Raw genomic sequence first — 15,397 nt, 5'->3', positions numbered from 1 at the left:
TAGAAATTGAGCTTTTAAAGGAAAAAAATGTTGATCAGATATTGACCTTAAAAAGAAATTAGACCTTTTGAAAATGTCTTGTCCTGAGTTGATAATATCGTGTATAAGAGACATGCATGTGTGCTTGGTCGTGTCCAACTCTGTGACCCAATATGGACTGTAGCCTGCCAGGTTCCTCTGTCCATGGAATTTTCCAAGCAAGAATACTGGAGTGGGTTGCCATTTCCTCCTCCAGGGGATTCTCCCTATTCAGGCATCAAACCTGCATATCATGCATCTCCTGTATTGGCAGGCAGACTCTTTATCACTGAGCCACCTGGGAAGCCCTGTGTGCTCTTACAGGGGCAATCTGTATTAGCATGGGTCCTCTGAACGGGTCCCTTGGACACTGGCAGTGCTCATTAGCCAATGGGAGGATTAAAAGACATGATGCATGTCAAGAACTTAGCAAAGTTATCAGGCAAACAGCACTCAATAAGTCTTCTGTTCATATTTTGAGTAACAGTAAAATTTGCAGAAAACTTTGGTAAATTTTATCCCAACATAAAAGCAGAGGAATAAACCAGAAGATTTTTAGATTTGACTTATAGAAAATTCTAAAATTTCTGTACATCCTTAATCAGAAAAATCAAATATAAAAGGCCAATAACAATCTGAGGGAAATGACATGGGATTAGTATGCTTAATGTATGCAGTGCTATAACTAAAGACCATATGAGGAAAAATCCACCCCCTCCTTCTATAAGAGCACAAATAGGCTGTTATTGAAGAAAAAATAAAAATAGCCACTAGTTATTTGGAAAATACTGAGCCTCAGTAATAAATTAAAATTTAAAAAAATACAAAAAGCATATTTACCTGTTTAGTTTTAATATCAGAGAATTATATTAATATGTTCTTTGCTTCTTAAAGGTTGGCATACACACCAAGGCTTGGTTTATTGCTGGAATCTTTTTGCTGTTGACTATACCTATCTCGCTTTGGGTGATACTGCAACATTTAGTGCATTACACACAACCTGAGCTACAGAAACCCATAATAAGGTAACACGTTGATTCTACTAGTGTTGTGTGGCTTCTCTCATAAAATGTAAGTGTTATGTAAAATGTAAAATGCTTTTAATCATGTAAAGTGTTTTAAATTTGTTTTTGCTTTCTAAATAGGATTCTTTGGATGGTACCCATATACAGTTTGGATAGTGTAAGTATGCTTCATTTTAACTCATTAACTAAAAACTTGTTTTAGGATACTATAATTAAGGTAATAAAAGTAATGTTATTTGGCAGTAAGGAGTTAGGTTTATAAGTGTTTTTAATGTTAATAAAGAAGGTAAAGTATAACCGTAGAAAAGGCAGATGTTTTAAAATTTCAAATGAGTTGTTCTTATTCCTCTAAAGATTGTAATACTTAAAATTACCGTATCATCCTTTTTATTTATTACAATATTTATTTGGACCAAAGCAGAAATCTTCCCCAGTGGATCCTAGTATATGTAATTGTTACAAATAACTGCTTTAATTTGATTAAATATAAAGAAAATGTCTTTAACATCATTTTCTATGGTCATGTCAAGAAGTTTTGGATTATATTAATATTGAAGAACTCAAGTACATAATATAACTTTTCTCTTCATATTCATTGTTTACCCCCAACAGAAATGTTTTTGTTTACCAATATGCAAGATCTTTATTGCTTTTAAAAATTGATTTCACAGATTACCTGGTAGCCCTCATAATGATAAAATTTAGCAAGTTTGATATAAGTATGTGACAAGACAACTCAAGTTTTAAAATAGGGCTATTGCGAGTGCCATGAATTGCAGTGGTAATTCCTTTTATTGTTTCTAACATCTGTTAAAACAACTTTTTAATATCTATGCTTCTTCATAGTGGATAGCTTTGAAATATCCCAGCATTGCAATATATGTGGATACCTGCAGAGAATGCTATGAAGCTTATGTCATTTACAACTTCATGGGATTCCTTACCAATTATCTAACTAACCGCTATCCAAATCTGGTATTAATCATTGAAGCCAAAGATCAGCAGAAACATTTCCCTCCTTTGTGTTGCTGTCCACCATGGACTATGGGAGAGTAAGTTTGTTTGGTTTTAATTCTTTAAGTTTGGTTTTACTTAAACAGATATAAGTGTCATTTCTCTGCAGTGTGTTAAGTGCTATATGCAGGACAAGAAGTATAAGACAGAGTCCCTACCCTCATGTAGTTCATAGTCAAGTTTGAATACTTAAAAAACACATTTTTATAATCCAAACATATGAGTTAGTTTCTTTTACATTATTTACCCTAAATAGAAAACTGACAAAGTTGGGAGAGGGGGGGTGGTGGGAAACTTAGAAATCATTTAACCAACATTCTTTTACGATTGGAAACCAGAGTCTGCAGAGATTAACTTCCTCAAATCACATAGCAAGTTAATGGCAAAATCAGGTCTAAGACTCAAGGAGAAGATAGTCTAGGTGGGAAAACGGCATTGGACATGAAATAAGAGTAACAAATGGTGATGTTTATTCTAGTTATATGTAAGTTAGTTGGCCTTGTTATTCATTCATGTAGGACAGAAAGGAAATAAAGCCTGCAAAGTTAAGTTGAACCTAAGATTTCATTTACGCTATGAATGAACCACTGGATGTTTTTCAGCAGGAAGCATTTGAAGACTGGCATTTTAGAAAGATTAATTTTAAAATACTATGCAAGATTCATTAGGAGGAGAAGAGTCCGGAAAGGGAAATAAATTATGTTATTAGTATAATTCGTTTGTGAAAACGAACTGAAAAAGAGGGGCATGGAATTGAAATAGAAAGGAAAGATAATAAGAGAATCCAACAGAGAGTCAACAAGACTTGATTACTGATAGATGGGGATGTAGGTGAAATTTGCAAGCCAAGGTGGGTGGAATGACTTGGAGGAATCAGTGTAGATATACACCCTAGGGTTAGCTACATTGCCTTCCCTGCAATACAGAACCACTTTGACGACATCAGCACCAAATGTAAGTGTCTCTCCTTAACATCCTTGCAATGACAGGGAGCTGCCTGGCTATTTGAAATAATAAATTCCTAAGGTGTTTATTTGACAAATATGTATTGAACACCTAGTATGTGCTAGTATATAGGTATATCATAATACATATAACAGATGTAGAACTCATGGAACTTACAGCTTGGTTAGCAATTAAATGAAGACACAAATATATAGTTAGTTACTTCAGGAAACACTATGAAGGAAAAACAATAGGAGCCTATGAAAGAGGATAGTGAGAATAACAGTTGGAGGTGGAAGGATATTGTACTCAACTCCAAATACAATAAGAACAAACAGGGATTTATAACCAAAGAGATTGGGGTGGTCACTGGGTGGAAAATTACTAAGAGGAGACATCAGGGTAGGAGAATTCTTTCTAAACTGCCCTAAAAAGAATGTTACTTAAGGCAGACCAAGAAAACATCAAGAGTGACGGATGAGGAGCTGGATTCGATCTCAAGGGTAATCAGATATTGGGAGGTAGGGTGAGATGATGAAGCGGCGGTGGTAATAGGTGTCTTAGCAGGATTTTTTGCTCAGACTGGTTTCCCAGGCCAAGGACAGGGCCTAGCTCATGCCTAGTTGAAAAGAAGGCTAAGAGGAACCCTGTCTAAAGTTTGGTCCAGGAGAGAGATTGTCAAGTGAGAAGCCATTATAGGATGTTAAGCAAAGGGCTAATACCCAAGTGTCATTTTCAGAGATTACTGTACTCTTTGTGTACTGAACTGGAAGTGGGCATAGATGCAGGAGATTGCAGTGGTCTAGTAAATATGATGACGATAGTGGAGGTGCAATGGCAGCTTGGCTTTGATCAGGACTCCTCTGTTAATACAGAACCTGAGATGCAGTTCTGGCTGCCTCTTCGGGCTGGCTCATCCCAGTTAGTAGGTGGTCAGCTAAAACCCAGAACCTTTTTCAAGGTTTCAAGGCTGTAGACCAAACTTTCCCTTTTCTGTGCTTGTGCAATTTATTTGTTCCTAACTACACAAGCAATTACGTTTATTCTTGTTTACATTTTTTTTATGCATCACTTTTATTCAGGGATAATTTTACATCAAAATTTTAGTTTTTATATTTAATCACATTTTCTCTTTTTAAAAAACTATATTAAAAGTTCCTGAGACTCTTGAGTTCTGACAGCTACTACCTGAATGATATCAGCAGTGTGTCCATAACTATAAACCAGGTTTTCTTTCCTTTGAAGACTTTAAACATTACCAAAGCCATGCAGTTTGGGGATATGGTTTTAGTAATATAAAACTTTTCATTCTCTTGTATATAAATACAGTTTAGGTTACCAGTCTCCTTCTATTGGATAACTGGTGATATATGTCTGATCATTAATTAGCCTGTTGCTGTTGAGGATAAATCAATATGATGCTTTGGTTTTAAGCATTATACTTAATTTAAGATGCAAATTTGCAGTCTTTAGATGTAAAACTGCATCTCCTTTTTAGACTATGATTTATGTGACATATGCAGTGAGCACAGTGAGTTTTCTTTTAATGAATGTTAGATTTTATGTATGTGAGTTTATGAGAGGAGGGGAACATTTTACCTAGTGATTTAATACTGTTAGGAAACAAATGTTTTCATGAAACAGTACTAACTCTTACTGTGTATTCCTTTCCACCCTCTTGTTTTTAAAATTGGATCATAGCCCACCATGTTGAATTTGCCACACTTTGAAAAAATTTGCTCTAGGGTGTATACCTTGGAGTGGATATGCTACATCTTTTTGGCTTTTGTGTGATTTTGTGATAAATTATTTGCTGAAGTGACAGTACCAAGTTACTCTCCCATTACCAGTAGAAAAGATTTTAGAATACCCACACTTCTTAATGTTTGCCTCTCAAGAGGTCATAAAGGTTTTACTGATTAGTAGTGAGTTTAAACAAGTTTTCATGTGTTTATCAGCCATTTGTGTTTTCCTTCTGAGAAGTGATTGTTTCTGTTCCTCATTTTTTAATGGGTTGTCTATCCGTAGGGGATCTTTATAGATTAAGATACTAATTATTTAATGCATGTTAAAAATACCTTCTTCTAGTTTTTGGCATGTTTTGGCACTTTATTGAGGATGTTTATATTGTTGAATTTATCAGTCTTATTTCAAGTACTTTTTGTCTGGTTAAAAAAATTCTTCCTGACCCCAGCATTATAAAAACAACTCTCCTGTGCTTTCTTCCTAAACATTTTACTTTTCCATTAAGACTTATAAACATATATTGATTTCTTTTTCATATGTTATATGAAGTAGGAATGCAGTTTCACTTTATTTGATTGACTTGCTGTCCTAGCACCATTCTGTCTCCTGCCTCACTGGTTATGTTGCCGTCTCTGTCATATAAAGGTTCCATACATGTGGGTCTATTTGTGATCTTCCCTTTTTCTCTTTTATTAATTAACTTTTCTATCCCTGGACCATTTCCATACATTGACTACTATATTTAATTAATAAGTCTTAAATGGGCTATTCTTAATTTGGTGCTCTTATGTATAAATTTCTGATTCAGCTTGTTAGGTTACTTGAAAAATCCTATTGGGACTTTTTGATTGGAATTGAATTCAGTCTTCAATTTACTGAATTCACTCTTCAATTTACTGAATTCAGTCTTCAATTTATTGAAATCTTTATGGTTATTTGAATCTTCTTATCTATGAATATGGTCTACTTTCTGCTTATCTAGCTCTTCATTTATCTTTCAGTATAGTTTTCTCATAAAAGTCTTGTACATCTTTTATTACTTTTTAAATGTCTTATATTTTATTTCTATTGTAAATGACACCTTTTTTAAAAATTAGTTTAATTACTACCAGTGTACAGAAAGGCAATTGGTTTTTGCATACGGAGCCTATATCCAAAAATCTTGTTAATTTTTCTTATTCTGTAGATCTTAAATTCTCTATGTAACCAGTCACCTTCAAAAGAATTTGTTTCTAGTTTTTATACATGTTTCTCTTCTCACTGTGCTCAGTACCTATAGACTTTATTGTATCATTCCTGGTTTTAAAGGGAATTCTTATAAAATCTCACATTTGAATATAATGTTTCTAAAGATGTTTTGTAGGCATCCTTTATTAGCTTAAATAAACTCTTTTTTATCCCTAGTTTAGAGTTTTTAATCATACCTAAGTATTGAATATCATCAAATGCTTTTTCTATCCCTGTTGAGATGATCATAATTTTTTGCTTTTGACCTGTTAATATAATGAATTAGATTAATGACTGTTCTAATGTTATAATCCACTTGGCATTTGAAAGACAAATTTTAAGTGGTTATGGTGTATCATCAACTTTTCTACATTATAAGTTTTGGATCGCTAATATTTTGCTTAGAACATTTAGATCTTTGTTCATGAACAAAATGAAGTTATGATTTCCCTTTCTTATACTGTCACTGTCTTCATGTCCAAGTTTTACTGCCTACATAAGAGTTACTGCCTTTACTTACATATTACAGGAAGAGATGGGGTACTATATACCTTGAAAGATATGCCCTGGACTTTTCTTTCTGGGAGGACAAGTATAGAACTATTTTGGCTTCCTGTTGTTTCTAGAACAAAAATTTTCTTAATTACACCATTTAGGAATTAGGCAGACTAAATGAAGTTTTTAAATGTATGGACATATGTTTGAACATAGACTTTATTTTAAAGCAAATGAACATGTCCAAGGCAAGCCATTCAATATAATAGTAGTTCAAGTCTGTGCCCCTACCACCAATTCTGAAGAAGCTGAAGTTGATCAGTTCTATGAAGACCTAGAAGAACTAGAACTCACACCAAAAATAGATGTTCTACTCATTGTTGGGGATTGGAATGCGAAAGTAGGAAGTCAAGAGGTACCTGGAGTAACAGGCAAGTTTGGCCTTGGAGAACAAAATGAAGCAAGGAAAAGGCTAACTGAATTCTGCCAAGAAAATGTACTGGTCATAGCAAACACTCTTTTTCAACAACACAAGAGACGATTTACACAAAGACATCACCAGATGGTCAGTACCGCAATCAAATTGATTACATTCCTTGTAGCCGAAGATGGAGAAGCTGTATACAGTCAGCAAAAACAAGACCTGGAGCTGACTGTAGTTCAGATCATCAGCTTGTCATAGCAAAATTCAGGCTTAAACTAAAGAAAGTGGGGAAAACCACTAGGCCAACCAGGTACGACTTAAATCCCCTGTGAATATTAGTAGAGGTTATAAATAGATTCAAGAGATTAGATCTAGTAAAGAGTGTGCCTGAAACTGTGGTTGGAGGTCTGTAATACTCTACAAGAGGCAGCGAACAAAACCATCCCAAAGAAAAAGAAAAGCAAGAAGGCAAAGTGCTTATCTGAGGAGCCCTTACAAATAGCTAAAGAAAAAAGCGAAAGCAAGCGAGAAAGGGAAAGGTACATCCCACTAAATACAGAGTGTCAAAGAACAGCATAGAGAGACAAGAAGGCCTTCTTCAATGAACGTGCATAAAACTGGAAGAAAACAACAGAAGGGAAAGACTAGAGATCTCTTCAGGAAAATTGGAAAATCAAGGGAATATTCTGCCCAAAGATGAGCACAATAAAGGACAAAAATGGTAGAGACCTAGTAGATGCTGAAGAGATCAACAAGAACTGGAAGGAATACACTTAAGAACTGTACAAGAAAATCTTAATATACTGGATTAATAGGATGGTGTGGTCAGTCACCCAGAGCCAGACATTCTGGAGAGTGAAATCAAGTGTGCAAAAGGAAGCACTGCTTTTATTTTATTTTAATATAAATTTATTTATTTTAATTGGAGGCTAATTACTTTACAATATTGTATTGGTTTTGCCATACATTGACATGAATCCACCTTGGGTGTACATGTGTTCCCCATCCTGAACCCCCCTCCCACCTCCCTCCCCATACCATCCCTCTGGGTCATCCCAGTGCACCAACCCCAAGCATCCTGTATCATGCATTGAACCTGGACTGGTGATTCGTTTCATATGTTATACGTGTTTCAATGCCATTCTCCCAGATCATCCCACCCTCGCCCTCTCCCACAGAGTCCCAAAGACTGTTCTATACATCTATGTCTCTTTTGCTGTCTCGCATACACTGTTATCATTACCATCTTTCTAAATTCCATATATATGTGTTAGTATACTGTATTGGTGTTTTTCTTTCTGGCTTACTTCACTCTGTATAATAGGCTCCAGTTTCATCCACCTCATTAGAACTGATTCAAATGTATTCTTTTTAATGGCCGAGTAATACTCCATTGTGTATATGTACCACAGCTTTCTTATCCATTCATCTGCTGATGGACATCTAGGTTGCTTCCATGTCCTGGCTATTATAAACAGTGCTGTGATGAACATTGGGGTACACGTGTCTCTTTCCCTTCTGGTTTCCTCAGTGTGTATGCCCAGCAGTGGGATTGCTGGGTCGTATGGCAGTTCTGCTTATTTAACTTACATGCAGAGTACATCATGAGAAATGCTGGGCTGGAAGAAGCACAAGCTGGAATCAAGATTGCAGGGAGAAATATCAATAACCTCAGATATGCAGATGACACCACCCTTATGGCAGAAAGTGAAGAGGAACTAAAGAGCCTCTTGATGAAAGTGAAAGAGGAGAGTGAAAAAGTTGGCTTAAAGCTCAACATTCAGAAAATGAAGATCATGGCATCTGGTCCCATCTCTTCATGGCAAATAGATGGAGAAACAGTGACAGACTTTATTTTTTTGTGCTCCAAAATCACTGCAGCCATGAAATTAAAAGACACTTACTCCTTGGAAGGAAAGTTATGACCAACCTAGATAGCATATTGAAAAGCAGAGACATTACTTTGCCAAAAAAGGTCCATCTAGTCAAGGCTATGGTTTTTCCTGTGGTCATGTATGGATGTGAGAGTTGGACTGTGAAGAAAGCTGAGTGCCAAAGAATTGATGCTTTTGAACTGTGGTGTTGGAGAAGACTCTTGAGAGTCCCTTGGACTGCAAGGAGATCCACCCAGTCCATTCTGAAGGAGATCAGCCCTGGGATTTCTTGGGAAGGAATGATGCTAAAGCTGAAACTCCAGTACTTTGGCCACCTCATGCGAAGAGTTGACTCATTGGAAAAGACTCTGATGTTGGGAGGGATTGGGGGCAGGAGGAGAAGGGGATGACAGAGGATGAGATGGCTGGATGGCATCACTGACTTGAAGGACGTGAGTCTGAGTGAACTCTGGGAGTTGGTGATGGACAGGGAGGCCTGGTGTGCTGCAATTCATGGGGCTGCAAAAAGTCAGACACGACTGAGCGACTGAACTGAACTGAACTGATGGCAGTTCTATTTCCAGTTTTTTAAGGAATCTCCACACTGTTCTCCATAGTGGCTGTATTAGTTTGCATTCCCACCAGTGGTGTAAGAGGGTTCCCTTTTCTCCACACCCTCTCCAGCATTTATTGCTTGTAGACTTTTGGATAGGAGCCGTTCTGACTGGCGTGAAATGGTACCTCATTGTGGTTTTGATTTGCATTTCTCTGATAATGAGTGACGTTGAGCATCTTTTCGTGTGTTTTTAGCCATCTGTATGTCATCTTTGGAGAAATGTCTGTTTAGTTCTTTGGCCCATAGTTTGATTGGCTCGTTTATTCTGGAATTGAGCTGCAGGGGTTGCTTGTATATTTTTGAGATTAATTCTTTGTCAGTTGCTTCATTTGCTATTATTTTCTCCCATTCTGAAGGCTGTCTTTTCACCTTACTTATAGTTTCCTTTGTTGTGCAGAAGCTTTTAAGTTTAATTAGGTCCCATTTGTTTATTTTTGCTTTTATTCCCAGGATCCTGGGAGGTGGGTCATAGAGGATCCTGCTGTGATTTATGTCAGAGAGTGTTCTGCCTATGTTCTCTAGGAGTTTTATAGTTTCTGGTCTTACGTTTAGATCTTTAATCCATTTTGAGTTTGTTTTTGTGTATGGTGTTAGAAAGTGTTCTAGTTTCATTCTTTTACAGGTGGTTGACCAGTTTTCCCAGCACTACTTGTTAAAGAGATTGTCTTTTCTTCATTGTATATTCTTGCCTCCTCTGTCAAAGATAAGGTGTCTATAGGTGCGTGGATTTATCCCTACGCTTTCCATTTTGTTCCATTGATCTATATTTCTGTCTTTGTGCCAGTACCATACTGTCTTGATGACTGTAGCTTTATAGTAGAGCCTGAAGTCAGGCAGGTTGATTCCTCCAGTTCCATTCTTCTTTCTCAAGATTGCTTTGGCTATTTGAGGTTTTTTTGTATTTCCATACAAATTGTGAAATTATTTGTTCTAGCTCTGTGAAAAATACCGTTGGTAGCCTGATAGGGATTGCATTGAATCTACAGATTGCTTTGGGTAGCATACTCATTTTCACTATATTGATTCTTCCGATTCATGAATCAGAAGTACTGCTTTTAATAAAGTAAAGGGATGCTGTGGAATTTTGATAGAAGTATTCAAACCCCTAAAGGATGATGCCATCTAGGTGTTGCATTCAATGTCAGCAAATCTGGACTACCCAGCAGTGGTCACAGGACTAGAAAAGGTCAGTCCTCATCCCAACTCCTAGGAAGGGTAGTACTAAAGAATGTTGTAAACATCAGACAGTTTCATTCATTTCCTGTGCTAGTCAGGGCTTCCCTGGTGGCTCAGCAGTAAGGAGTCTGTCTCCAGTGCAGGAGACCTGGGTTTGATCCCTGAGTAGGGAGGATCCCCTGGAGGATGGCATGGCAACCCACTCTAGTACTCTTACTTAGAGAATCCAATGGACAGAGGAGCCTGGCAGGCTGTAGTCTGTAGGGTTGCACAGAGTCAGACATGACTGAAGTGACTAAGCAGCAGCAGCCCATGTTAGTAAGGTCATGCTTAAAATCTTGCATGCTAGGCATTATGCAAACCAAGAACTTGCAGATACCCAAGCTGGGTTTAGAAAAGGAAAAGAAACCAGAGGTCAGATTGCCAGCATTCACTGGATCTTAGAGAAAGCTAGGGAATTTCAGAAGAACATCTACCTCTGTTTCATTGACTGTGCTAAAGCCTTTGACTGTGTGGACCATAATAAACTGGAAAGCCCTTAAGAGAGATGGGAATACCAGAACATCTTACCTGTCTCTTGAGAAATCTGTATGTGGGTCAAGAAGCAACAGTTAGAACCCTGTATGGAACAACTGACTGGTTCAAGATTGAAAAGGGAGTACGAGAGGGCTGTCTGCTGTCACCCTGTTTGTTTAACCTGTAAGCTGAGCACATCATGAGAAATGCTGGGCTGAATGAGTTACAAACTGGAATCCAGATAGGCGGGAGCAACATCAACAACCTCAGATATGTGGATACCACCACTCTAAGTCACTCCAGTTGTGTCACTTCACTTCAGTTGTGTCCAGCTCTTTGTGACCCCATGGACTATAGCCCTCCAGGCTCCTCTGTCCATGGGATTCTCCAAGCAAGAATACTGGAGTGGGCTGCCATGCCCTCCTCCAAGGGACCTTCCCCACCCAGGGATTGAACCTGGGTCTCATGTCTCCTGCACCTGGGATATTATATATATATATATCCTTAAAAACCAAAGCTTTCTTATAGCTTCTCCAATGTTAAAACTTTATAGTCTTTGAGTATTTGTAGTTTGAATGTGGCTCTTACCTGTGTTTGGGGAACAGGCGCTGCTCCAAATGTCCCTGCTAGTTGTTTACCTGTTTCTGTTGATGTTTTTCTTATGCTGTTTTTTTTGCCCTCATTACTAGTTTGGAAGTTATACTTTCTGTTTCTAGTCTTTAATCTTAAAAAAAATAGATATCAGTTTGTATAGAAGGTTTTTGTTTTTAATTTTATTTTATTTTTAAACTTTACATAATTGTATTAGTTTTGCCAAATATCAAAATGAATCTGCCACAGGTATACATGTGTTCCCCATCCTGAACCCTCCTCCCTCCTCCCTCCCCATACCCTCCCTCTGGGTCGTCCCAGTGCACTAGCCCCAAGCATCCAGTATCGTGTATCGAACCTGGACTGGCAACTCGTTTCTTACATGATATTTTACATGTTTCAATGTCATTCTCCCAAATCTTCCCACCCTCTCCCTCTCCCACAGAGTCCATAAGACTGTTCTATACATCAGTGTCTCTTTTGCTGTCTCGTACACAGGGTTATTGTTACCATCTTTCTAAATTCCGTATATATGCGTTAGTATACTGTATTTATGTTTTTCCTTCTGGCTTACTTCACTCTGTATAATAGGCTCCAGTTTCATCCACCTCATTAGAACTGATTCAAATGTATTCTTTTTAATGGCTGAGTAATACTCCATTGTATATATGTACCACAGCTTTCTTATCCATTCATCTGCTGATGGACATCTAGGTTGCTTCCATGTCCTGGCTATTATAAACAGTGCTGCAATGAACATTGGGGTACACGTGTCTCTTTCCCTTCTGGTTTCCTTAGTGTGTATGCCCAGCAGTGGGATTGCTGGATCATAAGGCAGTTCTATTTCCAGTTTTTTAAGGAATCTCCACACTGTTCTCCATAGTGGCTGTACTAGTTTGCATTCCCACCAACAGTGTAAGAGGGTTCCCTTTTCTCCACACCCTCTCCAGCATTTATTATTTGTAGACTTTTGGATCGCAGCCATTCTGACTGGTGTGAAATGGTACCTCATAGTGGTTTTGATTTGCATTTCTCTGATAATGAGTGATGTTGAGCATCTTTTCATGTGTTTGTTAGCCATCTGTATGTTTTGTAATGCTTTTATAGATTTAACCACAGTGTAACTGTTTGTTACTCCTCGCATCTCAGATATTCTATCTGGGATCATTTCCTTCTCTCTAATGTATGGTTCTTAAAATTTCTTGCAGCGTCAGCATAGCAGTGGCAGATGTTCTCAGATACACTTAATCCAAAAGTGTCTTTATTTTGCCTTCATTCTTGAAAGATTGTTTTGCTGGATGTAATTCCTTGTTGACAAGAATTTTCCACAAACATTGTGGAGATTTTATTCCTCCCTATACTGGCATCAGTTGTTACTGTTAAGCCTTTACTTTCAATCTAGTTGTCATTCCATTATATTAGTAGGTGACCTGTCTTCAGCTGCATTTTTAAGACCCTGTCTTTGATATTTCGCAGTTTCACTACGGAATATCTAGGGTTTTTTTGGTTTTAGTCCTATTTAATTTACAGTGTGCCTCAGTCTGTAGCTTTGCATTTCTGATCGGTTTGGAAAGGTTCTCAGCCATAGTCTCTTCTGGGCTTGCTCTTCCTCTGCTCTTCCCTCACTTTGCATGTGTGTTAGACCTTCCGAGTCTGTGCTCTTCTTTGTGCCAGCATTGTTGGGCTCTGGATGTCTTCAGGTCCACCTTCCAGTTCATTAATTCCCCACAGCCTTCAAAGGTATCTAATTGACTAATATATTTGCCTAGTCTTCCTAGTGGTCTCAAGTTTGTTTTGACAGTCAGTTCACAGAGCACTACAGGTTTAACTCAGCTCCTGCTTGGTTTAGCTTTGTAGGGAGCACAGCATGTGTGGCCCAGACATTGTCATCAAGAGTTCTTGCTGCGCCCCCAAGTGCAGCTCCCAGGCCACCTGCACAGGGGCACTGGTTGTCAGTGGGAGTGAACTACCCCAGCACAGAGAAGGCTTTCAGCATGGGGAACCCCTTCAGCTTTTAATTCAATCCTGGTAACCCCGGCCCTCAAGATGTGTGTGTCAGACTCATTCTTCTCAGTCTAGATGTAATTCTTAAACTAGGGGATTTATAATACATAGAATTGATGAAGGAGTGTTAAATAAACATTTGCCCTCAGAGCATCTTGGTCTTTTTAAGAAAGTTCCACAAGGCTCTCAGGTAGAGGGCCTTTTTTTTTTTTTTTTGGTAGTAGCTGTTTGGGGACTTTTTTGTTTTGTTTCTGTTTGTGAATTTTCCCCTACATTAAGTGAGCTCAGTGATTAAAAACTGTTTTATGCAGGATCTTTGTTTTGTTCTTTCAGAGTATCTAGTTAGTGATACTGTCTGGAATGATATATAAAGGCCAAGCTGGAAAGGAAACTAAATCCTAAATGTAAATATTATTTTCTCAATACACTTCCATATATACAAGCCTACATGTAATTTATTTGTTGCTTGGTTTTTCTTCCAGAAACACACAGGGACCCACTTCCATTCTTTTTGTTCCTGTTCTGTGCTGCACTACTCAGGAATTTGAAATTGGACATAGAAAGGGAAATCTTTCAGATGTTGTTGTTACATAATTTAAAAAACAGTATTTAAATAATGTGTTTGCTTCCATCCACATTCTTCCCCAGTAGCCATTTAGAATGACTAAATTAAAAGGATTATTCTTAAAAGGAGTAGATGTGTGTATATGTATAATTGAATCACTTTGCTGTACAATTGAAACTAACACAACATTGTAAATCAACTGTACTACAATAAAAATAATTTTAAAAATTAAATATGGCATCATTTGTCAAATGATTTTAATTTGGGGGCTTTGGAGAAAACCTGATAGTATGAAATGAGTAACTCAAATGCTGAATTATTTTTCTTTGACAGAGTATTGCTGTTTAGATGCAAACTGGGTGTATTACAATATACAGTTGTCAGACCATTCACCACCATCATTGCTCTGTAAGTACACAGAACGTACATTATTGTTTTTTTTCATTCTCACGCTCTTACCTAAGTGAAACAATTGAGTAGAAAGCATGTAAAACTTGTTGCTTATTTATAACACATCTAGTCTTTTATAAAAACAGTATGTATAAACCCTACTATGTTAGAATAAATAAGGTGACCATAGGAATGGTCCAAGGAATCACCATATAATTTTTTTAAATAACATTCCCTGTGGAGATTTCTAGAAAGCATTTTCAAAATAGTCTTTTTCAAGTATTCACACAGCTTTACAGAAACATCTAGTACATGAAGTATGCCACTTGAGATTCATTACATGGCTTGATTTTCTAAATGAATACTGTATTTTAAAGAGGAAAACATATCTTTCCTTTTTAAAAATTCTGTCAAGTCTTAGCATTTGAGGTAAAACGGGGCATCATTAAGCTGCCTGGTAAAAACTATTCCCTAAGAATGTAAGAGCATCAGATAGACTGTGTGTCTCATCTGCTTGTCATGCTAGCCTGCGGTCTGCTCACAAGAATGGGAAGAAAGCTGAAGGAAGCATCCAGCTCTTTATTCTGCTTTTGTGCTAGCAGTTCTTTAGCAGCATTTGCCTTGGAATTAAGATTAATTTACCTTTTTTTAAGGCTACTTTATTTCTCTGCTGTTTAGAAATTGGGTAACCATACAAGTAAATACTCAGATCTGGGTTATCATAAAAGTTGCCTGCAAAACAGTTTGGCAGAAAAACATATAGTTTAATTA

General features: G+C 37.4%; 1 protein-coding gene across 2 annotated transcripts in view; it reads left to right on the top strand.

The window, feature by feature from the left end:
- The window catches only part of TMEM184C (transmembrane protein 184C), a 29,316-nt gene that overhangs the window by 7,158 nt on the left and 6,761 nt on the right, over positions 1-15,397 (top strand). Inside the window, exons 2-5 of one of the 2 annotated variants that reach the window (XM_086346471.1) lie at positions 913-1,043; positions 1,164-1,200; positions 1,890-2,095; positions 14,570-14,644. In XM_086346471.1, coding sequence (XP_086202597.1) covers positions 913-1,043; positions 1,164-1,200; positions 1,890-2,095; positions 14,570-14,644 — 449 coding nt within the window. The remainder of the gene's footprint in view (positions 1-912; positions 1,044-1,163; positions 1,201-1,889; positions 2,096-14,569; positions 14,645-15,397) is intronic. The other variant, XM_086346472.1, reaches the window with a different exon arrangement.

The sequence above is a fragment of the Bos grunniens genome, chromosome 17 (genome assembly GCF_055505025.1).
Source record: "Bos grunniens cultivar Pamir isolate PY7600 chromosome 17, Bosgru_T2T1.0, whole genome shotgun sequence".
NCBI lineage: Eukaryota > Metazoa > Chordata > Mammalia > Artiodactyla > Bovidae > Bos > Bos grunniens.
Note: the sequence above shows the minus strand (reverse complement) of the source record. Positions and strands in the feature narration are given on the sequence as shown.